This window comes from Drosophila gunungcola (assembly GCF_025200985.1).
Source record: "Drosophila gunungcola strain Sukarami chromosome 2R unlocalized genomic scaffold, Dgunungcola_SK_2 000011F, whole genome shotgun sequence".
Classification (NCBI taxonomy): Eukaryota; Metazoa; Arthropoda; class Insecta; order Diptera; family Drosophilidae; genus Drosophila; species Drosophila gunungcola.
This window is the reverse complement of record NW_026453169.1, coordinates 205946-232665: the sequence shown is the minus strand read 5'-3', so window position 1 is coordinate 232665 and position 26720 is coordinate 205946. Positions and strand designations below refer to the sequence as shown.

At 39.7% G+C, this 26720-nt stretch overlaps 1 protein-coding gene across 1 annotated transcript in view; it reads right to left on the bottom strand.

The window, feature by feature from the left end:
• Positions 1-399: 399 nt before the first annotated feature.
• The window catches only part of LOC128255378 (ecdysone receptor), a 39659-nt gene continuing 13338 nt past the window's right edge, over positions 400-26720 (bottom strand). Inside the window, 4 exon segments of the mRNA XM_052984950.1 lie at positions 400-3456; positions 3519-3671; positions 3732-3875; positions 3936-4453. Of these exon segments, the coding sequence (XP_052840910.1) occupies positions 2272-3456; positions 3519-3671; positions 3732-3875; positions 3936-4453 (2000 nt within the window). The 3' untranslated portion in view covers positions 400-2271.

The following is a 26720-nucleotide window of genomic DNA, read 5'->3' as shown; positions in this document are numbered from 1 at the left end:
CACTGGGGATTTGGTTTATGTTTTTTTGCAAATTTTTTTGTTGTCTTGTTTTTGTTTTGTTCAACATATTTTTTCATATATTGTATATATTTTGCTTGCTTTCACTTCTTCCACTTGCGGCAATTAGGTAAAAAGGTAAAAATATTCCGTATTACGATAGAGTTTGCTTCTTTACATTACGTGTAGAACTACAAAACAAGTTATGCATAAACGTAACTATGTATATTTTTATAATAATAATTGAACGTGCTCGAGTGCATGCTAGAAAGAATCAAACTTAAACCGATTGTAAAAACAAACTTATAATGAATTTGATGAGCGGGGTCATTGCTGTTTTGGATCTTCCCTTGCAGGTGCCCTCCGTCCAATTTCGAATATGATGAATAAATAATTCGCTGCTTTCTGTTTGTCAAAGTGCAGGCTACATTTAATAAGAATTCTCTTTTCGAAAGCATTGCACTCGTTTGATAAGAGTTACTTCCAAATATATCCTTGATATCATCCTACTTTTAGTTCAACTTTACACAAATTCATCTTTATAAATTAAGTTTACTTAAATGTTTACATGTGTGGCTGTGTGTGTAGGCGTGTGTGTATGCGTTGTGTGTAAAATTATATTTAAATTAAGATTAGTAGTAAAAGTAAAAAATTGCACAATTCAAGTAGAAAGCTACGTAAGATGCTATTTTATCTTCTTTTTACACAATAAAAGAATTCCACTTTTAACTTTACGTTTAATTTTATTAATATTTTACAATTGTTTCTTCTTTTTTTGTTTTCAAACACAAATTGCTACTAAAATTAGAATAAATTTGATTTAAGTTAAAATAAGGCCAACAATTTTAAAAATGTATTTCAAATGTACATCTCAAAGCAAAATAAAACTAATAAAAACTAGAAAAAGATGTTTGAAAATCAATTGCATTCAATTTTGTTTAACATAAAATTGCCAAAGTAAAGAAATTTGCACGTTTTTTGTGGTGGTTTTCATTAAATTAATTTTGATTTCGCCAAATTTGTTGAATTTTGTCACTCACACAAATTTTGAGTTACCAATGTAAATTTTATAAATATATATTGAAGTCTTTTGGTGTGTGTGTGTGTATTTATATGTGTGTGGCTGTTATCAAAGTGATTGAAAACTATTTTCCACCTAAAAGTGCTCGTTGAATTTGAAATGAATATTTATTTTAGACTTAATACCTTTTGATGCCTTTTGGTTTTTGAGTAAGACTCCAATCACTTTAATTTCATTTTCTTTTGTTAAAGTTCAATATAAAAATTTTGTTGAAAAAAATGTCTAAAAACGATGCCAATATTCAAAGGTTCTTGGTTTTTGCTTGCAAATATATTTGGGTGGAAATTATCAAAATCTTAGAATTTTAATTCTCGTTTTTAAAAAATATAAGGAGGGCATAATAATATATTTTCGTTTTTGTTATTTGTTTAGTTTTGCTTTTTTGTAATTTTTTTTACAGTTCGCCATTTGTTATGATTAAAAAATATTTATAAAATCAGTCCAAGTTTTGCGTGTTTTTTTTTTAGAGTTTGTTTGTTTTGAATTAATTTAAATGTATTTAGTTATGGTTGATGTTAAATGGTATTATCATAACTATTACTTTCATTTAACAGATTTACTCGCTTCTCTAGAGTAAGGATTTAGAGTTATAGTTAGATATTATACAGTTGCTTTCATTAAGTTTACAGTTAGTAATTATTATTTTATATATTTTTAAAATATAAACAATCTTTATTCTCTTCTCTCTTCCCTCTGTTCTCGCTCTATTCTCTATTCTCTGTTCTTCTTTTCTGATCTGTTTTTGCATGCAGTTTCGAGGATCAAATTGAAAAATAAAATTCGAGAATTTATCGTGGAGCAGAACATCTGCCCACAAAAGAATTGATTCTATATTTCATGATTTTCAATGGTTCTCTTTTCAATTTGTCTCTCTCTCTCTCTATCTGTCCCTCAACGCGTTTGTCCAATTGTGGTTGAAGCTGGTTTCAAGAAAGCTTTTGTGTAATTGTTAATAGGCTGTATTATCAGTTAAATCGTATGGATAATGGCTAAACTCTAATATTTGCAGGCTTAAGACTAAATAACTGCATATTACGCTTGTCCATTAATTATTCACTTCTTTTTATCCTTACTAAGCTCGCCCGGAACTCGGCCGCGGGACAGAACTTCCCCATTCCCCTAGACCCCTGTGGGTTCAGCTGCGCATCTCAATCCAGCAGAACGCCGATGGTCTGTTGGTGACGCTGCGTCTGCTATGCCGTCGTCGAGTGCTCCGACTTGACCGCCACTCCGCCGATTAGTTGCTCCTGGTGCGAGTGCAGGGCCACGCCCATCAAGGCCATCGCCGTCTGGGCGTTCGCATACATGCTGACGTTACCACCCACTCCCACTCCCACCCCTACACCAACTCCACCTACCACTCCGTTGCCCATCGACACCGCTGATGTGGTAGAGATGGCTGGAACGGCGGCCGCTATGTTGCTGGAGGAGGTGGGCGCCGGCGTGGTGGCTCCTATGGCCCCACTGCCGCCAATGAAGTCGCTGCTCGTGCTGACCGCCGACACGGAACCAGAGCCGGTTACGTTTACGGATGCGGATGCGGGCACGGGAACGGAAATGGAAACGGGAAGGTGCTGTTGCTGCGGCAGAAGCTGCGACTGCAGCTGCGGCTGAAGTTGCGGCTGAAGCTGTGGTTGCAGCTGAGCCTGCAGCTGGGGACGCAACTGCGGCTGTGGCTGCGTCTGCCCCTGCGACTGATGTTGCGCCTCGTTCTGTGTCTGCGTCTGGGCCGGAGGCTGAGGTTGATGCTGGGATGCGGCTGCCGCCGCCGCCGAAGTGGAGGCGGACTCGGAGTCGATGCCGGCGGTGATGGCGCCGCCAACGGAGGCGCGCATTCGCTCCGCCCGCTCGTGCCGCTCCGCCTCCTCCTGGGTGATCTGCAGGTGCGACTGGACCGAGGGCGGGATGGCGTGCACGTCCCAGATCTCCTCGAGGAACTTGGGCAGCTTGCGGTTCTTGAGCTTGAGCGAGAAGCACATCTCGGCGTTCTGGTTGCCAAGCGTGCGCAGCTCGGTGAGAATGGAGAGCAGCTTGGCGTAGAAGACGAGACTCATGGAGTCGCCGCAGTGGCGGTTGAGTATATAAATGCGTAGCGTGTCGATGTAGTAGCTCTGGATCGCTTCGACTAGTTGAGCCTTCTCCAGGCCCGGCCGGTCCGAGAAGATCACAATGGCAGTGAGTAGCGCATATTCGACGTTGTCCACCTTCATCGAGAACATTTGGCGGCAGAAATGCAGCAGGTCTTCAATGTTGTCGGCCATTCCGGCCATTTTGTACGAGTCCCGCGTATAGGATCTATTATTCGCGAAGAATATGGAATCCGAGCTGTGATCGTAGCGGCGAGCCATACGCAGCATCATCACCTCCGACGAGCAGGCCTATATAACATAATGGAGTGTTAGTTTTTTGGTCTTCAAACCCTAGCTTTGTTGGTACTCACCTTGAGTAACGTGATCTGGTCCTCCTGGGGTATCTTTGTAAACGCTGGTAGACCTTTAGCAAACTCAACAATCAGCTGCACTGTGAGAATGGTTATCTCGGTGATGTGCCGAAAGCTGACGTCCGTCTGGCTCTCGTTCTCATCGGGTTGACTCTGCAGGGGAAACGCGACTTTAGACTTATGAGCATAGGCGGGATTTGTAGTAAGACTCACCATTATACGCCTGAGATCCTCTTCGGATGGCTGCTCATAGCCATCCTGGTACCAAATTAATTTGTATATAACGGCCAACTGATTGAACGTTAATGCAGGTATATTGTTCGCTTGGCACTTGGCCAAAATTTCATCAGGTAGTAGCTGTAGCGAAAAATGAAAATTGTTATCAAAGGAATACATTTCATTAGTTTTCATTCTTACCGGAATAGTGGGATGCTGTGGCGCATCGCATGTCATCAGGTCAAGAATCTCCTTCTTGACAAACTCGTGGGCGTGGCCGGAGCCCAAGCTGCCGCTGTTGCCGCCATGCTGCGAGCTGGGCGAAGTGGTCATCTTGTCCTTCTCCTTCTGTGCCTTCTTCTCGCGCCGCTTCATCGCGCACTGGTTCTCCGGCACAACGCACTCCGGCCGCATGCCCACGGCCAGGCACTTTTTCAGGCGGCACTCCTGGCACTTGCGCCTCATGTACATGTCCATTTCGCAGGCGCGTCCGAATTTGCAGCAGTACACGGCGCTCTTGGTCACGCTGCGCCGAAAGAAGCCCTTGCAGCCCTCGCAGGTGAGGGCATTGTAGTGGTAGCCGGAGGCCCGATCGCCGCAGACCAGGCACAGCTCCTCCTGCACCCGCGGCGCAGGACCCTTCTTGCTCTTCTTCGCATCGCAGCTCTCGTTCGCCGAATATCCATTCAGGCTGCTGGAGGGCGAGAGATCGTCGCGACCTGTTGGCGAAACGAGGGGAAAAGAGGGAGACACATCTAGTTAGTATGGACTGTTCAGCAGTCGATCCATAAAACATTAGACCCAAATAAATAAATTTACTGTGACGGAGTTCTATGTTCTTCGTCATTTGCATGTTTTGCAAGCTCCAGATTCAACTGGAACACGTTTGCTTGCTTGCTAATCTGTTTCGCTGTATCCGATAGCTGGTAAACGGAGTTTGGCAACAACCACCCCCGCCAGTGTCCCCCGAGAAATTTAAAATTCAATTAACGTTGTCGCTCAAAGTCAACGAGAATGAGGCACGAAATTATTCCCGCCAACCAAAATCGATCAAGGGAATGTTTGGACAGGAAAGTTAAAGCATCCGATAGCGAAAGATTACTGCAAAAGTGGATTTCGAATTTAATTTTCGAAAAATGTTTCATTAGGCTACTAGCAAGCCATAAAAGTTAAGCCTTACTAAAAGTCTGGATATAAAATTTGACCAAACCCTTCAAGCTTGGTACTTGTGGTACAAGTTTACATTACTTTTTTTCTCTTTCTACACATAAATCATCAAGACCCAAAATCGATTACGTTTAGAAAGGGGAATTGAGTGGGAGACCGGGAACTATGAATGGTGCTGGAGAGACATTATACGAATAGTCACGTTCACAACACTCCCACAAAGAGATAAAAGAATATCAAGTGCAAGTTTTCCCCACAAAGACACTAACTATATGCCAAGGAGGGGCAGTTAGAAAAGGGGCTGGATAGGTGGGAAAGTGGGCGTTGGCAGCGCTTAAGTACGCGCTGCTGCTGTTGCAACAGCAACAGAAACAGCCACAGGAATGACAGTGACAGCAGCAGCAAAGGCCCAAGACACGTCTCAGACAGTTGACTAAAGTACAAGGAGCAGGAGGAATCGAAGCCAAAGCGGCTAAGACGTCACTTGGCCACAAGTGCAACCAGTGCCTCCTGCTCCTGCTCCGCCTTCCTACACACCACTTCACCACCCGGTCTGCAACTGCAACCGAGTGCAACGCAGTGCATTGTCGGCCTAACACAGTTTCTAGCAACCATTTTCCCCCTTCAGCCCACGAGGCGCATGACCATAAATATTACCCATACGCCCCGTTGTCTTGGCTCTTGGATCTTGGCTCACGACTACTTTCCCTCCCCTGCTGCAGTCGCTGCGTTTCAATTTCACTGCCAGCGAAGGAAGGAGCGCGGGACAGCAGAGAAAATGAAATAAACGACGGCGTCATGCAAACTTTGTCTGCTCCAGCGGCTCATGGAAAATGGAAAAAGGAAAATGGAAAAAAAGGGAGACGCCAACTTGACTGCATTTTCACTGCACTCGAAAGCCGCGTTTCTGTGTGTGTGTGTGTGTGAGCGCCAAAGTAGAAATGTGGAAAATTGCCGCTGCTTCGACAGGGAAATCGCGTGGCTTAAAGTAAAAACCTGCTGCAGTTACCGGCTCCTCTAAGCTGGTTGCAGTAGCAATGTCATGGAAAAAGGGGATTGACTACATCCCACGGGATGGCCACTGCCGCTGCAAATCCAATGGAGCACAGCTAAGTAGGCGCCAGGCGACTGGAAAAGCTGCACAATTACCTGCCCGCACACAAAATTCTTTGCGCCCCAGAGAGCGTGTATGTAACATCAACTTTATGACTGGCGGTAATTATTTCCCTACGCTGAAATGCAACTTGCCTACAAACACCAAGCACAGGGGAGCACAAACACAGCACAGCCACATTTCATTTTCCATCCATGAAAAGACATTTTCCATCGCACGCAATGCCAGCAGAGGAGCGAAACGCCATCGAGTAAGAGAAACAAAGGCAGAACGGCAATGGATGAAAAAAAAAGGGACGCCAAAGCGGCAACAGAGTAGCGCACAAAAGACACCCCCGTGTCCACCCAAGGCCCACCCATTCGCCCCCTTTTGGAGCTGCCCACGTTTGGAGTTCATTGTGTTATTGTGCTTAGTCGCTCGGCCTCCGTTCGCCATTCCGCACTACATACCCACATAATCCATGTAAGCGACTCTGCCGACTGAGGGCCAAGGCAGCGCCATCGGGACGGACGGAGGGGGAGAAGCGGTGCCAGAAAGCTATATCCATATATACATGGCCACGAAAACAAACTGCAGCCAGAGCCCAACAACTTCCACTTTAGTGCTGGCAGTGCAGACTTTTCCGCTGGATGAAAAAACATCGTGACTATCAAGTGAACACAAAAGCATACATATGAACCAATAAGAGTAAAAAACTTTTTCATTTAAATGTACGTCTTAGACGAATTGCTAAAATTTATACTGTAATTTGTCAAAAAAAAATTTTTAGTTGTATCCCAATATTTAAGTAAAACACCCTTTAAAGATAAATAAGAGAACACAAGCATATTTTATAAGAGCTATGTATCTATAGATCTTACTAACACTTATTTTATCAGCTATTGGGGTAGGTCGGCTTTGCCCCATACAAGTTTTTTAAGTATTAAAAAATGGTTTAACAACTTTTAACCCACTAAGTCGAGAAAACGGATTTATGTATAAACTTAAATTAGCTTGTCTAGCTTTTTTTTGAGATGTCAGCACTGGGCGCCCAGCAGCCTGCGCTCTCTTCGCACGATATCTCTCTCTCACTCTCTTTCTCTCCCTCTTTGTGCCTCCTTGTCTGCTCGTGCTGTCTCCCTTGTACTGCACGCCCTTGCTGAAAAAGCTGAAAAATGTTGATGTAGGCCTCGAAAATATGCAGTTTGCCTTTGGCATTGCCACTGTCACTGCGGGCAGCGCAGTCGGCGTCAGTGACCCCCCTACCCCACTTATGTTTGCGAGTGTGTGTGTGTGTGTGTGTGTGTGCGGGAGAGTGGATTGCATGTCGCACAAGTTTCCACAGTGGTATAGGTAAGTTCTCCCTTCTGGCTTCGTTTGCTGCATTTCGCATTTTGCATTTTGCATCTCATTTCGCCCGTTCGCTTTGGCTTTTCAATGCTTTTTTTTCACACACACTTTTTTGTTCTAGGCAAAGAAATATAAGTTTTTGTTACTGCTGATCCTGTTGTTGCTGTTGTTGCTGTTCTTCTTGTTTTTGTTCTTCGGCTTTATTCTATGGCGAAAATGTCTCTTTGTATGCATTTTGCAGTGTACGTGTGTGTGCGAGTGCTGTGAATGCAATATTTTTAAGCGGCTTGTTTTCTGTGAATGCATAAAAAGAGGCAAATAAGAGAAGAGGCAGGCGGGCCTGTACAAATAGCGCCTTCTGTGCAGCGAACAGAGAAGCAAAGTAAATAGGTTCTTTTCAAACCCCCCTCGCATATTAGCAAGTTGATGTCTAGTAGAGCCGAAAGTCGTGGAAAAAAGTCGGGCTAGCCAAAGTTTGCTTGAACGATTTGCAACTTCAAAATAAAAGCCGAATATTAACAGAATCGTTTTTTATCGACATATTTCTGATTCAACTGGTATTGGTGAGCTGGTTCTAAACGGTGCAGCGGCTGTACGTGCATCATTCATGTCTACTGGGTATTCTTTGTCCTATCTCAAAATTAAACTTTTGAGAAACGAATCATTCACTGGCCTATCAAAACCTTAGTCCGAAAATTTGTGGTAAGCAGGGGTTTTCGAAATTTGTCTTTAAATACTCCATAGCAAATTGTTCACAACTTGCAATTTAATGTGCAGCAAGAGAATACGAATTCTGTTATGAGAATGTGTAGATTTTTATTGTCTTGTCCTGGCGCCACATCCATCGTTAATCATAACTCACATTGCAAATCATCCGAAATGGCTATTTGTGGATTTTTTTAGCGGTGGGAATCTACTTGTTATATTTTAGTACATTTTCCGCTTTGGTCAAGATGGATTTGCGGAATTTCCTTAACTGGAATTTCCTTAACAAGAAAAGACAGAAATGATTTGATAGTCCAAAAAAATATTCGGTTTGAAACACCAATTATCCTAAGAAAATTCCTATAAAACTCGTCTCACATCATTGACACATTTTCTGTGTATATCGCTCGTTTTTTTGCATTAACCTAGGGACTAAGAATTTGACTACGACGACATTGCAGGCGATTATATAATCGAAAGCCGACGACCCTAAATCAAAACAAGTTGAGCAGGCCCAACTAACCACCAAAACTGCAGAGTTTTCCCTCAAAGGGGATGATTGTTGCAGGTGGTTGGGGTTTTTTGGGGGTGCTCCACCTTGGCTTTGGCCGTAGCTAGGATGATTTGTGATGGCCAGCCGGTCGAGTAGCTAAGGCCAAAATCAACCTAGTCCGCCCAGCAAAACAAGCTGGGTGGGTTTCGGGTTTGTTTGAGCACGGTAAGCTGAAAAACTGTACCACAGAAAGCGCATGTCCGATGCACTGTCTGCAGTACTCATTCTCTCTCTCTCTCTTTTAATACCCCGTCTCTTTCGCTTGTTTGGGGTTGCACACGTTTTTCTGTTTCAGGGGGTTCTCTAGTGCAAGGCTGCAATTTATTTTGCACGAGTTTGTCAGTTGTTAGGCACGTTTTGCCACCCCCAACCCCCGACCAGCCCACTTTCCGCCTTCTGTGGGCTTGGAATTATATGGTTGAAAAATTGATTTTTTCAGTTCGTTGGCATGTTGCCGCCTAGCCATGTACTTTCTTGTTTCTGACCAGGGGCAGGGACACGGGCACGAATACGGACACGGACACGGACACGGACTCGGAAGAAGGGAGGGGGTGAGGGATGCACTGTGTGCAATAGGTGGCTGAAAAATGATTTTTAACCTACTTTGAGCCCAGGTCGACATTTAGACGAGGGTCGTTGCATGACCTTTCGTGTGTTTCGGAACGCATTATATGACTTTTTCGCTTCTACTTGCGCCAGATTGTTTGTTGTAGTTGCAATTGGCAAGAAAGCGCTCCTGAAATTGCATTTGGTGAAAGCGCCAACAGCACCGACAACTAGAAAAAGGTGACGCCATTTACAAGTCTGCCATTTATATCTTCAAAATGGCTACCTTGGCAAAGGATTGCGGAAAGGGGACAGTTTCCGTTTCCGGAGAACGTTTTATTCACAACTTCAAGGAAAATTTAAATACGTTGACATTATTATGGGAAATCATTTACCTAAGTCTTAAAAAAAAAGGATTTGTTTAAGAACGATTGCTTATAATATCAAAGATTTGAAAAGAAATTACATTATTTTATTCTTTTCTTTGATATAAATCTTACTAACTGTAAAATTTCAAGATCATTTTAAATTCTTCTTGTACAATCCTTAGAACAAGCTTTTCCGCTCTCCTGTTTCACGGTTTATATACATCAAATTCCCAACGCTATATGCCATTTCTGCCCCACTGAAACCCGCCCCCTTTTTTGCGCATTCCTGCCTTAATGATATGTGTTTGCATTTGTGTGCTGCAACACATACACACACATATAGAGTCTCGTGTAAAATTGCATTGGTGTGCGAGGCACCGGATTTGTTTACAATTTGCTTTTTACCATGTGCGATGCTTTATTTACGCGACTGTTCCTCACTGACACCGCTTACCAACACTGGCCAGCTGCAATCTCAAACAGATATTAACGTATACGAGATCGAGTGGTAGAAGGGAATGGGTTTTGAAGGCGGAGGAGGAGAGGCAAAGCTGTTACACTTATGGGCAAAAGAAAAGCAGCAGCCCAGCGAACAATAGAGCTCAAAACAAATGGCAACGGAGTGAAGCCATTAGGAACACAAAGCAAAAAGCGAGCTAGAAAAAAAATTAAACAAAAACAAGCCTGGAGAGAATAAGAGCTAAAATAGATGGGCAAAGAAATGAAGAAGTTTCAGGGTAGCCAACAAAAGCGTCACAGTCAGTCGCGTATTGTTGATTCTTTTTTTTTTGGGGTGTGGAAACCCTCCAAAATGTGCACAGACATATGTATATTACCCTCATAATAATGAAGCTAGACAGCGTGGATAAAACTAAGTGCTTAAAGTTACAGATAAACATAGAAAAAAACAAACATACACTTTAAATTCTTATGTCCATTATATTTTATGGTATTTTTGACATTTATACAAACATCGCCATTTAGATTTAAAATTATATTTATTTTATTTGTTAACTGTATCTTAAATGTATTTCTGTATACTAAAAACTTCGTTAAATTTCATCTGTGAATATTAACAAGAGGTAAAAGTTGTCTTCAATAAAAAAAGGGTTCAATAAAAACAAAACACGTTCGTTCACAATATTTTTGGATATAACAAATTTGAATGTAATATACAGAATCATATCATAATCGTTTTTATCAGTGTACAGCTTCCCCCGAAAAGAAAGCTTTATATTTTCTCCGTCAATTACTATCTACTTCTCCTGTTCCACGTTATCACTATAAATCACCCCCTGGCAGACCACACTCCACCCATTGCAGCGTGATTAATGCAAGCAGTGAAGCGTTCTCCTCAGCTGCTATGCAAAATCAGGCACACAGCTTTGGTTCAAGTGCAGTGGCAGCCGCTATTGGAGTTCCAGCAAACGGAAGTTTTTAATTAAATGTGAAAAAATAAAAACGAAATGAAACGCCGAGCATGGCACAGAACCATAACCATCGTCATAGTTGAGCTCAAATACGACCTTGTTGCGGTAGGTAAAAGTCGAGTTCGGCTTTGCCCCCGCCAGTGGGATCCCCACTGACCCGCCCATCGTCTGGAATTTTCATTTTATGGTTATTGTTATTACATTATCAACATGTTGTTATGCAGCATCCCAGCAGCCAAGCAGCCAAGCAGCCCAGCATTCGCTTCACCCACTCGCCCGCTGGCGATTTGTGTGGCTTTGTCGTCGTCTTGGCTGCAGACTTATTAAATATCAGCCACATTGTTGCTGGTCAGTGATTTTTATTGAGCGACACGGACAACGACAGACTTTGTTCTGGCTCTAGAGCGATGTACGATGTACGATACACAATGAACATGTACAAGTTTTTGTTGCTGTATGTGTCTTTTATTATTATAACTGTCTGACGGGCGTGGGCTAGTCGTCTTCGTCCTTGAAAGTCATTTAAAGACGGGGGGCGGCTTGGGTGGCAGCGGGGATCGACAGGGCGTCAGATAATGCATTCAATGCGAACCGCATTAATGGAAATGCTGAGTGACACGGGGTGGCAGTCGGAGGGAATGTGAGCGAGAAATGAAGAAGCTCGCTTTCATAGGGAATGTGTAATATGATTTTCTTCTTCTTTGGCATGCTCTTAAAGGTGGCAATAGGTAAATAATTTATCCGAAGCCACAAGTACATAATAAGTAATAAAATTTGAACAGATTTGAACAGACATAAGAACGCATTTTTCCAAGAAATTCCTACTGTTACGCCTTAAATGGATTTTTAAAATTTTTTTTACAGCCTTGGACGTCTCAAAGGTTAATTTATCAATCAATTATATTAAATAATTTGTGTTTTAAAATAAACTTAAGTTATTTAATTTCTTTTTTATATCCCATATTAATTTATATCCCATATTTAATGTATAACTCATATTAATTTAGAAACTCATTGGCATGTCTGTAACTCTGAAAATATTCTAAAAAAGATTTCCAGGTTAGTTTAATTTTATATTAAACCGACACCCAAGCCATTGAACTGCATTAACGGCAGGCACAAAAATTGTTAAAAAAAAAACAGCGAACGGGAGCAACAAAGCAGACAATTGCAACAAATTATTCCAACCGAAAAACGTAGGCCATTTGAAGCTTCACTTGGCAGGCGAAACCACTTCGCGCTGAACGTTGCCGACGGCCGCCAACTGTGCGTATGCGCGATTTCTCTGGCTCTTGACATTGTGGGAAATTCTTTTGCCGAATGCAGCAAAAACGTTTTTCGTTTGAGTGTGTATTTTTGTGTACGGTATATTACATTACAACGTCGCCTTTGGTTGTAAAACGAACCGAAAAACCCTCTCAAGTGGAAAAGGGAGGGTGTCGCTGGTTGAGGTAAGGCATTCGCTCGATATTACAAAATTCACTTCCAGGAATTTTGAAGCAATTTTTTTAAGCAAGCATATTTTCCCCGATTAACAATTCGGCTTTTGGTTTTTGCAGCGCTGTGCAAGAATAAATAAGAATCGGATGCCACAAAAAAGCTATCGTTTGGGGGCTTAGTAATAAACAATCTGGTTCCTAGACTGATTTACGTTTAAAAGGCATTCAAATCTGTAGTTTTGAAAAACACAAAAAAAAACAAGACAATTCTGATGAGAACTAAGGTTTTTTGGGTTTAAAAAATGTTCATATGGCCCGAACCATCTTGGTAGTATTTGTTATAATTTATTGTATTTAAGTAGGAGCCTGAATTCAGATATCCACCAAGTTCTTGGAATATAAAAGTTAGTTAAGCCACCAATGTCAATATATGAGTTTAAAACTTTAAATGTCTACACATTTTTTGTAGCTTTATTTCCGCTTTGTTACTTTTTATGATAAATTGGTAGCATCATTCTCTTGCCTCTGAATCTCCATACATACATAATCCTAATAGCCCTCATTTGCCACCTTTTTTTTAATGTGGACTAATCCCAACAGCCCTCATTGTTTTCATTTTTGTTTTATGTTTTTTTGTGGGGTATATTTTTTGTGAGCAGCCAAATTGTCTGGTTTGGACCAGTGATTTCAGTTTTGTGCCAATTGTTGAGCATACTCGTTTGCTGGTGTTTTTTATATTGAAAACAATTTATAAATTTTATTTTTGGCGTTGCTATGACAAAATGTGTGTCAAGGGGCAACTTGTCAGTCATAGGATTTCTGCCTGCCTGTCAAATGCTTTTTTGCTCATGAAAAGAAATTGCGCAAAGGCAGCTGCTGTGAATGCCTATTTTCGAGTGTGGGAGTCGATTGCCAAAGATAAGTTCGAATATAGGTGCGCAGATACCAGTACTTAACGCAATTACAGATATGTACAAAATTGGCCCACTGTGTGGGCCTTACCTGCTCGCGAAAGGGAAAATTTCATTTGCTATTTTCAGAGCGTCGGTTGTCATGTGTCATTACCTGCAAAGAAACAGAAGCAGAGATGTAAATGAGCAAAGGTTTCATACAGCATATGGTTAGGTGGTAGGTCGACCTAATGCATGCAGCTCCCATTACATTTCCGCGCCTAAGCAGCGAAAACAAGCTGAACTTCACAGCTCGGCTCACTTCCGCTGGCCACTTTAATTACAGGCCATAGCCAAAGCCGAAGCCAAAGCCGGAGCCGTAGTCTAAGCCAAGCGATTTTCTTGGCCGGGTAATTGAAACCGAACCCCAAGGCAAAGCTCGAGAGCATCGAGAACTGAGCGAAAACTCTGAAATCGCTTTCGGCTCGAGTGTTTCCACAACTAATTATAAACATGCGATCATCACAGGCCGCTCTGGCATCATCACGATGGGCAGCAGAAAAAAGCAAAATAAGCTTCAACACTAGAGCAAAAGATTGCCCTGTGAGGCAGTTCCTTTTTTTAAAGCTTTCAAGTAACCAAGGGGAGTTGGCACATTGGTAGCAGTTTGTCAATTGCAATTGCCCCCGAAGAAGCAGTATTAAACGAGTTCCGCCAGAGGGAGGGATCCGAATCTAGCCCATTAATACCAACTTGTTGGGCTGGGCATGAAAGTTATTCGAGTTTGCAAAGTAATGCAAAAAAAAAAAAAATATGCTATTTCTGACAGAATGGCTGTGGCCACTCCAGATTTCGTATCGCTTACGGTTCGCAGTCAAGCTCGGGCTGATCTTTATGGCCAATTGTCATTACAGGCGACTTGGCTTGCCCACCTGACGGCAATTAAATAAAGTCCAATTAAATCCACGGAATGAAAACAAAATACGAATACAGATAAAGATGGAAATGCAAACAGAAATAAACATGAAAAGACAAAGCGAACAATTGCAAATAATTTACCATAAAATCCATGGAAAATGAAAACCCAGAGAAGGAAAACGGTGAGCAAAAGTGGCCGTGGCAGCCTTTTTTACATGGACCGGCTAAAATGGAAACCACTTTCAGCAATCCGCAACTAGTTTCAGAGTCTAAGTAGGTTTGGCAAGTGCAACGAGTGCACTGGGCAAGCGGAGCGCGCTGCGATCGCAATCTCTAGCTCGCTCCGCATATCTGCATCTTGCAGATACAAAGCCACAGCAGCAGCCGCTTTCTAAACACAACTCCAGACGCACATGATGCGGTGGGCAGTAGGGGGGGGGGGGGGACCTGAGATCTGGTTGGTCTGGTCTGGTTTGGTCTGGTCTTGTCTTAACTGGTGTACGTGTACGTGCTTTCGTTTCAGCTCGTATCGTATCGCTTCAAATGCTCGTTTGTGCCACAACATGGCCTTGAATTTTTAATCAAGTTTCGCGCTAGTCTCCGACTTGAAAGAGAGCCCAAAGGCATGAGCTTGGCTGCCCCTGCCCCTGCCCCTTTGCCACAAAATGCCTCGTCATTTTGGCTAAGTTCGTCTTAGGCAGACTTTGTGAGTGTGCGTTTTAGGCACTAAGATCAAAACACGTTCTTTTGAACTTGGCTCGGCACTGCTCTTCAAAACAGCAAATCAGAAACAAACAAAAATATTGCCTGGGTTTTTTGTATGATTTTCGGACTTTATTTTTTTTCAAAATGATTAATGAAATATCTGAATTTTGTCTCTCTTTTTTTTTGGCAACAATACTCGTGAAGTATATATGCACATATCTGAGTATGTGTATAATATATTAAAAGAAAAAAAAAATATTAATTTACCCGACGGACCGAAAAGTAACAGCAACAAAAACTGCCCGCTGTGCACGAAGGATGGATAAATAATGCAAAAAAAAGGGTAAAACATAAGTAAGAAACAAAAAAACCAAATTATTTTAACACCGAAATTATCCATGCACTTATTGTTATTTCCTACTCTTGTTATTAGCAGATATTTACTATTTTACTGTTGCAAAATAAAACGTTTGTATTGTCAACGAGTATGCATATGATCTATAAAAGGAGAATAATTTTTAACTTCCCAATAATAATATAGATTTCGTTTTAATCGCCTTTGAATTGCCTTTTGCTTTCACATTCTTATGGTCAAATTTATTGTACCCTTTTAACAAACTTTTTTTTGTTTATGCGGTCTGCATAAATATTATCAGTGAGAGTTAATATCGAAAATGAAAAAAGCAAATTGAAAATGAACCGAAAAAAAAACCCAAAGTCTTAATGTAAAGAAACAACCATTTCGGCGACTGCTGCTCGTGTAGAATTTCAATTCTTCTTGTGTATTTCTTTTTCTTCGCGTATTTTTGTTTTGTTTGCAAAATCGAATTTCTTCGACAGAAAGTTAAACATATTTTTAATTAAGTTATGAGAAAACATTGGCAGAAATAAATATAAAAATAAAAAGAAATGATTGCTTTACTACATTACATACTTTTTTCGAGTGAATATTTTAAGGTGCTTCTATTTCCTGTTTAAACATTGTTCGCTACATGTATGTAAACGTTGTTTAATATAAACAGACAAAAATTTGTCACACCGCAGTCCAAACAAGCGACAAATTTTCTCGGCTCTTACTCTTTTCTGTCTTTCCCTTTTTGTGTGTGCGCATTTTAATGACTTTGACTTTGCATTCGGGGTACAAAATACACATATGAAAATGACAGAGTCCGTCCTTATGCACATGTTTTTATATATATTTTATATGTGTTTGCATACTCAGATTGGACAGATCGGACAGGACAGACAGACAAACAGGCGGAGGCCGAGTGAAATAAATGCCAAATGAGCCACAGTTTTGATTTATTGGTCCCTGCATATTTTTGCATACGCCAACCTCTAGCTTTTCTTCTTAAAATCGCACTTTAAAATCTGTGCGACAACTCCTTCACTTTAAGATTGGGTCAAATTTGTTGGATCTACAGCTTCTACCTAAACGCATAATTTGCATTTCGAGCAAAAGTTCTCGGTGGAGAGGCTTTACCAAATGATTCAATTTCAACGTTGACTGAAAATGCATTCCGAACCGATATGTATAACCCAACCCATCTCAAAAATGGTTTTCTTGTTAAAAATTGTTTTATGTCGGTGTCTTCGTTTTTTGGGTGTGTGCACAAATGTTAAAATGTAAGCGAATCGGTTCTGTCTGTTTGTCTCCCCAGAGTGTTCTTGGTATTAAAAGTCAAATGAATGCAAAGTCCACATCCTTTCCGATTGCTCTCCTCCAACCCCTGGCCCCGTGAATGTCACATTTTACATGTGTTGTCGACTTTTAACTCGCTTCGCTTGCCTTCTTCATTTGGTTTTCAGTATATCATGTTATGATTATAGGATAGGGGGGTTTATTCGTCATGAGTTGCATGGAATTTGGCCATTACTAAGCCGAGAAAGTCACGCCCGAAATATGTGGTAGTAATTAATCAAATCGCCAGAATTTAAACCAAAAAAGGAATACAACTTTTATTGGTCCTTGAGTTTTAAATCGAACGATCAAACGTATTGTTGTATTTTTAGGGATTAAAATAATTATGGAAATAAAAAAATATCAGTTGGATATTTTTATAAAGTCATAAATCTCTATATTTCAAATTGTGGTTAGTATATGTAGTAGCAAAACTTTACATCAACTTGATAACATTTTACACTATTTTTGGAAGTCAACCTATAACAATTGTTCAAAGTGTTAACTTGCTAAGTATTAATTATGGGTTGCCACTTTGTATACAAAAAATTAGAAAAGCTCTCAGTCTTCAAAAGGGATAAAAATAGCATAGCCTAACCTAATATTTGGCGCTTCAAACCAAAGATATTGTAGTATTGTTGTCCCCAAACATTTTCCGGTTGCGTGAGCTAACGACTTTCGTTTCATTTATATTTTCTTTTATTCCTGCCGGCGACGCCCATTAAGTATGCGTAATACTTACTAATATGTGAGGATGAGTAATTGAGCGATCCCAATTTGACACTGAGTTGCGTGTGCTCGAGCGTAGCCCGATAAATGAACACTCTCTATGCCCGAAAGCCAATTATTAGTCAGATGCAGATAAGGCAGACCGGCAGGCTAAAGAAAATTGCAAGCAAATGTTTTGCATTCGTTCGCTCTTGTTACGTTCTTTTGTCTGCTGCCAATTAAATTTTCAAATTCGATAAAAATCGCAAAAACTCAAAAAACACAAAAAAAAAAAGGATCAAAAGCATTTGCAAACTATTTAAAATATAAATAAATGGCCGAGAGCCAGGAGCCCGAGTAGAAGTAGAAGAGCGAAGCGAGGCAGATGCCACAATGGAGACCGCAACAGCTGCCAATCCAAGGGGCAGGCAGCACTGGAGGGCCAAAAAGAAGACAGAGGACGACAGCAATTGGAATCTAATTTAAAATTAGTGCTTAAAGGATTGAAATAAATTTAGTCAAGCGACGGCTGCCGCTTTCGGCCGCTTTTTGCCTTTTGGCCGACAGCAAAAAAGCAACAGCAGCAGTAAACTCATTGAAAATGCGTCTTTGAGCTCCGGTTCCGGTTGATGCGGTGGCAGGTGGCTTGATCTTGATCAGGAAATATTGTGGGGAGCTCTTCGCAAAAGGTTTCGGAAATTTGGTAACGAGATAAAAGCAAGCAGAGGATAGCTTATGCCTCTGAAAATGGATCTGTTTGGCTAAATAGTACAGACTTTGACAGAATAGATGTCATAATTGGCAGAATAAATGTCGTAATTGTTAGAATTATTATTGTTATAATTACTATGTGTCGTATTTTCCTACTACTGAATTAATTACTTTTATATTTGCTTTTTTTCTGTTTCGTTTTTTGGCTTTTGATCTTTTGTTTTGTTTTGCCGATTGCCTTCGTTGTTCTTGGGCTCTCTTTTTGCCAGCCTACGGATGTCAGTTTATAATTATAATTCAAAATTTATGGGTTCGAGCCATGGAATGTGCCAAAGACAATTATATACTTTTTTACCGGGTCGTGGAGAGTGCTTCAAATTTGTACTGCCCACGTGAAGAAAAGAGTTTATTGTTTTGACCAAACCTTAAATGTAGAGTAAATACCGTTAGTTGCCTACGCATATTCAACTGGTGGGTTGCTAATTGAATTATCGTCAGCATTAAGCTGCCTGTGACACATTTATCCCGTGTATAGTTATTGTTGTTTTAGAAAAATTTAGCTGCCTTAAACATTTTTGTATTTAAAATGGTGAAATATTAATTTAAAATGCAAGCCCCTATTTTGGATTCTAACAAAATCAAAAGACTTAGACAACAAACTTCTGAAAAACTAAAAATAAAAATGTCTAGCACATAGCAACTAAGAACGTGATGTGTATACTTTTTTGCGAATAAAAAAGTACCCTTTTACTATACGAGTCTCGGGTAAAATACACACATTCAAAACTGACCACTGCAAAGCAAACGAAAAAAAAAATTGTTAGAAAATTTAATAAATCACTTTTGATTGCGGCATTGTTATTTTAAATGAAAAAAAAAACAAAAACACTCCAAAATTTATAATTTGGTTAGACAAAGGGAGAAAAAGCGAGCAGAACAAAAGCTCGGCTCACACATGGCTTAAAATCAACAAAACAGAGTGACAAAAAAGGGGGAAGTCTAAAAGAGGGGCACGGTGAAGCTATTCTAAAGTAAACAGAAAATATTATTTCGCTCTGGCATTGAATGGAAACGATAATCATCCAACATCATAATCATTTCAACCACGTAATTACAAATGAAAATTGTTAACAAACCCCGCGAAAGGGGCTGAGGGTTTTATAGCAGTAAGAATAACCAAGAGCAAGAACAAGAAGTAACAAAAACAGCAATAGCAAATAGAAATCGCGTGTGCGCTGACGCAGCAGAATAATAACCAAGAATACATTCAAATAAAAATTCTACTATTCAGAAACCACCTCCGCCTTCCCTTTACCACTCCACCAATAGTATAGAACAATTTTTCAAACAGTAAAACTATAGAGGGAGCGATACGGATACCACGCACAGAAGTTGTATTATTATTATTTCTATTTCTATTTCTTTATTTTTGTGGCCCAGCACACACGTTTTGAGCCAAAAGTGTGAAACGTCTTTTGTTGTTCTTGTTGCCTTATTACGCATCAACATTCAACCTTGAGTCGGGGGGTCAACGGCCGTTTTGGCCAGCGAAAATTCTAACGATTTTTTGTTACCAGCCACAACAACCATAACAATCAGAATAAAAAAACAAAAAATAAGTGGTAAACCTGATGGGAATTACAAAAGCACAACTTGCTTTTGTTAGATGATCGTGCTGGTGATTCGCTTTTATCTGAGTTTGCAGTCATACCAGGCGTATGCGTAATAATTGAAAGTTTAATGAAGGGGTACATAAAATTAAATTTTAAATGGGTTCGAATTAATTAGTCCTTAAATTAAAATATCTTTTTTTTTTAGTTTATAAATTTATTTATAAATTGTAATTAACTTTTCTGACACTTCTCCTCTCAATTGAGATTGAGTAGCAGGAGATTGAGTTTGGTAAACAAAGAAAGCTCAACTTTGCAGATCTTCCGCCCTGCAGACTGACACTGACCTTGTCATGAGCAGATCAAATTAATGATATATTGCTTCCCTTCCCACTGTCAAAATGCGATTGAACAAAGCAAACAAAACCTAAAAAATCAACTCAAAAATTAAAAAAAAATTTTTAACGGTACATTAGCAATGTGATCATTGTATTTGCCGACAGCAAATTTTTTCAGATTTTGACCTTTACCTAGACGGTGTTGTAATATGATATATGGCAAATGTGCGGTCTCAGATCTGTCTCTATCTCTTTTTGTCCTCCACTCCACTCCGATGAGGAACAGCCAAAGCCATCAACACGTGTCTTGATTAATACTCACTGATTTTTTCGCACAACGTTTTTAATGGTTGTTATTTCCCACCGAACGCTACTATGCCCTTCCCCACATTTCCCCTTAAACCACCTTCGAAATCGCTTACTTTATGGGTAAGGAAAAAATACTGCAAATAATGAAGGCGAAGCCCCAAAACAACAATATACAAAACAATGAATGTACATATGGACTGATTGTCCCTTTCCATGCCATCTACTTGACCACGATATGTCGGTTTGTGTACAGGTATGAATGTATTTTATATAATAACCGCATATGTGTTTGCGTTTAATTCAAGTTCGTAACGCGTTTTTTTTTTTTGTCAATGCGAATCGAAAATAATTGTTTGACCCTGCTGACTTGATTTAAATTCACCAGCAAGAAAATCAACACAACCCACCTGTACAAATATTAAAATTCATGGTTTATCAAATTAGAAACGAATACGAAGAGTAAAACGGTTTTAAATTGCCATAAGTGAACGCAAACTAATATTTCTTAGTGATCATAATATGACTATAACTTTCTTTTGCATTAATAAAACATATTCTCAGTATTAATTTTAAATCCTACATATCAAACATCAGTCAAATTCCACCCTACACCAAAGCTCAATTTGGTGTCTGAATTATAAGCAAGTAAAAAACAAAAAGAAAGTAGCTACCATACTGGATTGGTTTGTGTGTGGGAGTTTGGCGATTGCAATTACCCAGTAATTTCTTAATTGCTTTGCCACACTTCACTTGGGGCGAGTGCGTTTATCGTCATAATTATATAAAAATCCACAAACATACATACAAGTAAAAGTGGCTGAAACTGTGTCAGCTCTAACCGCAGGCATCAATTGCCGGCTCAAAGCTGAAGGCTAACTCAACCCAAGTCCAAGTCTGAGAGTTTTGCGTTACAAATTTCTTTGATTCCATCGATTGTTTGTGGTGGGTGTTGCTCGTGCTGCTGTTTTTAATTTTTGTTCGAAGCTATAGCTGTTGTTTCATGAAGGTTTTTGCAAAAAAAAAAAAACAAAATAAAAAGAAACAGCTCAGGCTAAACAAATAAACGTTAAGCCGCAAAATGTATACACATAAAAATGAAATGTTAAATAAGCACGCACTTACTGCTTATTTGTTTAGAAAAAATAAAAAACAAAAATACAAAAAATAAAATGTTACAAGGTTAGGCCCTGACAACGGCACGAATTTATTGTTTAAATTGAACAAACAAAACTTTTAGCACAGAAAAATAATGAGCGAAACCAAATTTTGCGAATAATTGGGCTAATTGTTGACCGATTTTTGTTGGCCGAAAAAAATGAAAAGTGATTTAAGTAATTGGAGATTTATAACATTTACTTCACAACACTATAGTTTTGGTAAGCTTTCTTTCTTTCTTTTTTATTTCAAAAGAGTTTAGATGCTAGGTTGTCTATTTCATAAAGTCAATAAACTATTATCTTTACTACCTATACAGTTGACTAATAATTATACCAATTTGAGTTTTTATGGACTGATTCCGATGAAAACTTCAGTTGAATAAAAATATTTATGTTGCCCCCATTATACTTGATTAACTCTCAATTTCGACCGATAGTACTATTCCCATCTCTAAAGTGAAACGTCTTAAATAAAATAAAAATCTTTATTTCCATACACTCAATCTAAAGATCCAACTATTAAATTCGCTTTCATTTGGCTTCCCAGAAATTGTAGTGTGCATTCCACTTGGCTAAGGCAATCTGCGTTTCAGTCTGGGACAGCTCTATATGCGCTTTCCGTACATTTACTACAACCTAGTCGTTGCCTTATCTTATCAGGCTGACAGAGCCGAAGAAAACACGGGGAACAATCAAGGCGAGGAGCGTACGTTGAGGAGGAAGCAATGGAATATTGTTTATATTAAGAACAAGAAAAAGAGCAGTATTTTTATGGCAAAATAAATAGCACAAATGTGCATTATCAGCTAAGTGCTGGTATCTACAATGTACACACGCATAGGCGCACACACTCTCCGATCCATCAACACACAGGCACTAACCCCAATTTGAACTGAACGATTGTGGGGCACCGTGTTATCATCGACGCCCGAAAAAAGTAAACCCAAGCACACAAAACATACAACGCTGTGAAAGAGAAGCAAACAAAAATGGGCAGCGAAAGTTGACAGTCACTTTTCTACTTCCCCTCTCTTTGTTTTGTATAAACCTGATTAGACGTACCTCAAAAAATGTATTTGGAGCAATTGAGCAGGGTGGTACTAAAATATTGATTCCCTGCACGCAAATATCGCATCAACCTCAATTACAAACCACTGACCAACCTGCCGCGAACCCTGTCCCCAACCCAAGTTGAACGAACCAAACTAAAACACCTAAACTAGCTAATTCAGTTCGTTTATGCCCTGCGACTAATTAAAATAATTATTGCTGGGACTTCCGTACTTCTCAGCCTGCAGTTTTAGTGGGCCCCCGACGACCCTGAACTTGAACCGCCAACTATGAGTCAAATAAAAAATAAGCAACAGCGCGGCATAGTGCAAATTAACCAAAATCGTTAAAAGTGAACACAAAACCCGACTGCCAGTTCATGAACTCTTTGGCCAAGTGTGAAGGCTAAATAGCTTTGAACAAAGGAAAATAAACACGTTTGGTTTATAGGAAATGCGTGTATGATTTTTAAAGCCCTATCATAAAGTAGTTAGTTCGTTGTCTCTTCTCGGCGCCATTTACATATCCAGATGTCAGAGTCTAGTGGTCGTTAGCAAAGTTAGCGATGCGTTCAATTGTTCCCTTTTTTATTAAGAAAGAAATAAATATATATTTCTTTTTTTTTTAATATCACACGTCATTTAATTTTTAAAATGTAATTAACAAATCAAATGTGTATAAATAAATACAAAAATCTTTCTTAAATGAGTGCTAAACTAGTTCGAGCCCAGTGTTTTTGGATTATATTCTCTTAAGACATTATAACGAGCGTTTAAAGAGAACTATTCGTGGACAGAAAGAGAAAGAGCATCGCTCTAGCGAGCTATTCCCATTCACATTTCAAATAATACGAAACAAATTCTGATTACGAAAAAGATTTGTTGTTTGTTGTAGTGCGTGCGGGTGAGTGGCTTTTTGGAGTGAGTTCTAGTTGAGTCAAATCACCTTAATCACCTTTCGGCCCATTACGAAAGAGTGAAAGATGACGCCCACGCACCAGAAATGCGTGTGCGTTTCCAATTTGGGTTATTATTTGTGTGCTGCCGAATGCTGCCCTACTTTCCAACATACAGATACGTATACCCGTGCGGGTGGAATAGTTGTTGCTGCCCGGCCGGCGATTGGAGTTCCGAATGTTTTGGGGCCGCCACAAGATGCGTTTCGGGCAACAAGAACAACAAAAACCGATAAGTGACCGACCGGCCTTCCCGACCTATTTCTCGGGCGGCACAGTTTTGATGGGTACCGAATTCGGTGTGTGCTTGCCTACCATATTTTTGCTCGTTCGTTTGGTTCAATTGACAGATTCAGGTCAGCGCTTTATTCAGTCGCCCTCGAAGAATAATTAATGTAAATATTGACTGCTTATATTTAAATCAGGAATACAAAAAATGTACAATAAAGAAATAAGACGATTTTTAGTGTATAGTAAACAGGGAAATGGAAAAAGAATTGGTTTTTTGGGAAAACCAAGTTTTAAAATTGTAAAATCATAGTACTTTTTTTTTTTTGTTTTATTAAACAACTCAATGACACCTTTCAAGCCTCCAATGTATCAACATTCATTATATTCACTTTTAACGTACTATTTTGATTCACCCTATATCCGAGTTTGTCTACTCAGTAAAGCTTAACCGGACATGAGCTAGGTCTAAGAACTGAATTCACTACTCAACTCAGCACATAACATAAAAAATCCAGCAGATTTCCTTTGCCCGAAAAGAAAACTCATGTTCAATTTTCCAGGTCATTGTGTGCCCGTTCAAGTAATACAATACAGCCCAAAACGATTGCGTTTATTTAGTTGGAGGGGGAAATAACTTCCTTAATTGATTGTGAAACCGTACTCCGCAAGAAATCTTCAATTGAAATTGCCACCAGCAGCAACTCTCATTTACTCAATCGTAGCAATTGATTGGGGAAAAGGAGAGAGAATTTAACGTTGCTGTGGAAAAGTTTTTCCAGCATTTCCCTAGGTGTTTTGCCTGCATCTCCTCAGCTATGCCGTTGCGGAGCGTGGGCGCCTCATGCTGAGTGAGAATTTATAGCTAATGGCTGTTGTCGTGGTCGAGCTAGCTGACCTAGTTTCTGGCACGCACTATCAGACGCACCGCCTCCAGCCGCCGCCGCAATTCCCCCCACTTCATTGGTCTTACTCGCTGACGCTCGGTAAGCGTAATCAGAAAAGCTTTGATAAGGTGTTAAGTTTACACATACCTGTAAAGAGAGAAAAAAATGATTCAATTAGTCAATGATATCTTGGATAGGGGGAAAGGGATTTAATATTTATTTAAAGTACATTACATTAAGATTTTGTTTTGAATTATTCTTCTATCTTTGGATCCAAAAAAATTTGCATTTTCAATTAAACTCATCTATTTTACATGAAGAAATAAAAAGCCTCACTTAATATGCCTAATTTTAGCTCCGTTTATTTTTGTTTAGCTGTTAAACTTTGCGTGACAACTTTTTACGATTTGCAGGGTCAAGGGTTAAGCTCACGTAATACTCTTAACTTAATGTGGAAATCCACCTCATTTTCGCCGGACGAGCCAAATTACGGTCAAAATTATTTTAATGAGCTCATCATAAGGCGTGTGAATACCTCATATAAATCCCAAAAGATGGCATATATATATTTTTTTTCGATGATTAATCATATTTTTTCGACTCAAATTAATTGGCATAACGCAAACAATTTGACTGCTTAGCATGAGGTGCAAAACAAATTAGAAGCAAAAATTAAAATAATTGTAAAACGCGAATGTTTGAATATTTTATTGCGGATATACATTTAGTTATTATTGCGCATTTAATTGTGCCCGTATTGGTGTCAATGCCAAAGAATTGATTATGCATTAAATGTAAAGATAAATTACATTTAATTGTGATACCCATAAACCAGACTTTAAAGAACAACTAGACAATTTTATTTTTTTTTGACAAAGTGAAATGAATAAAATATTAAAGTTTTAAATTAGCTTAGACATTTAAATTCCGTAACCGACAATATGAAATTTGTTTGCTTTTGTTTTTAGCTTTGTTGCTGATCAATAGAAATAAAATCGGTATTTTTTTATTGCTAACGGTCAAATTCCGTTTGCCGCATTAACAACAATCCATCGAAATGATCTCTTAGACGAATTTTTCTCGTGAGCCAGGATCGCTGAAATCTATTTTGCATTTTCAGATCAATCAAGACAGAAGCTGCATTTGAGATTTCTCCGCACACTGTCTACATGATCCCCAAAAGCCTTTCGCCGCATCCAATTTTGCACTTTCCTCCAAACGCTGCCCGCCAGCTGATTTCAAGTTCACAATCGACAGACAGACGGCAAACAATGGGAAATTTATGCAAAAATGATTATGCTGTTTTAGGGGAGTGGGGTGAGGGAGAAAATTGCCAGCAATCAGCGGCGCATAAATCAAAAAATTTGATTTTGATACAGCCATCTTTAGTCTCTCTCTCCTCTGTGGCCACCTCTTTTTGCCGCGATGCAGCTGAACATGAACATGAAAATGAAAAAAAGAGGGGCAAAGAAAAAGTGGAAAATCATGGCTCAGCGGCGAGCAACAACAACTTTCACCCGGCCAAAGAGAGCGAGATGGGGCAGAAAGAAAGTGAGACAACAACTTTATTGCTTTTATAGAAGCTCAAAGTGAAGAAGAAAGTTAAGAAGCAGAATTCCCATTTGTCGTAACTGAGTTTGTGTTGGTGCATGGCTGAAAACTCGTTTGGGGAGTAGAAGAAAGTTGCTTCGGCCGCTTTAAGAATGCTGCACTAATTGGACGGTGGCGAGAAAGAGATGGCTACTGACCAGGGCTGGCCAGTGTGTTAGTTGGTCGGCATTTAAACCTTTGATTGAGGAAGATGTATCTCTTACAACACTTTTCTGCCCCAAGGGGATCTCTATACCTTGGCGTCTTTCTTTTTGGTATTGCCTAATGCCAAGTATTCTTGGAATATTTGGTTATTTCTCGCCTGCTTTTTGTTTGTTGTTTTCATTTATTTATGATCGCCCTCTCGCTCTCTCTTTCTTTCTTTTCACTTTTTATTTCTCTGTGGCTAATCGAGAATAGAAACAGACACTCACACTCGTTTTGGGCGTGTGTGTATTTTTTATACACAAATATTTCACAATCTTTTTTTTCGCTTTTTATTTGGACAACATTTGTGCATACACACTACTGACATAGTTCGGCCTTTTCTCTAATAATTGTCTATAATATTTTTAGGCACACAGTGGGGCAGAGCAGA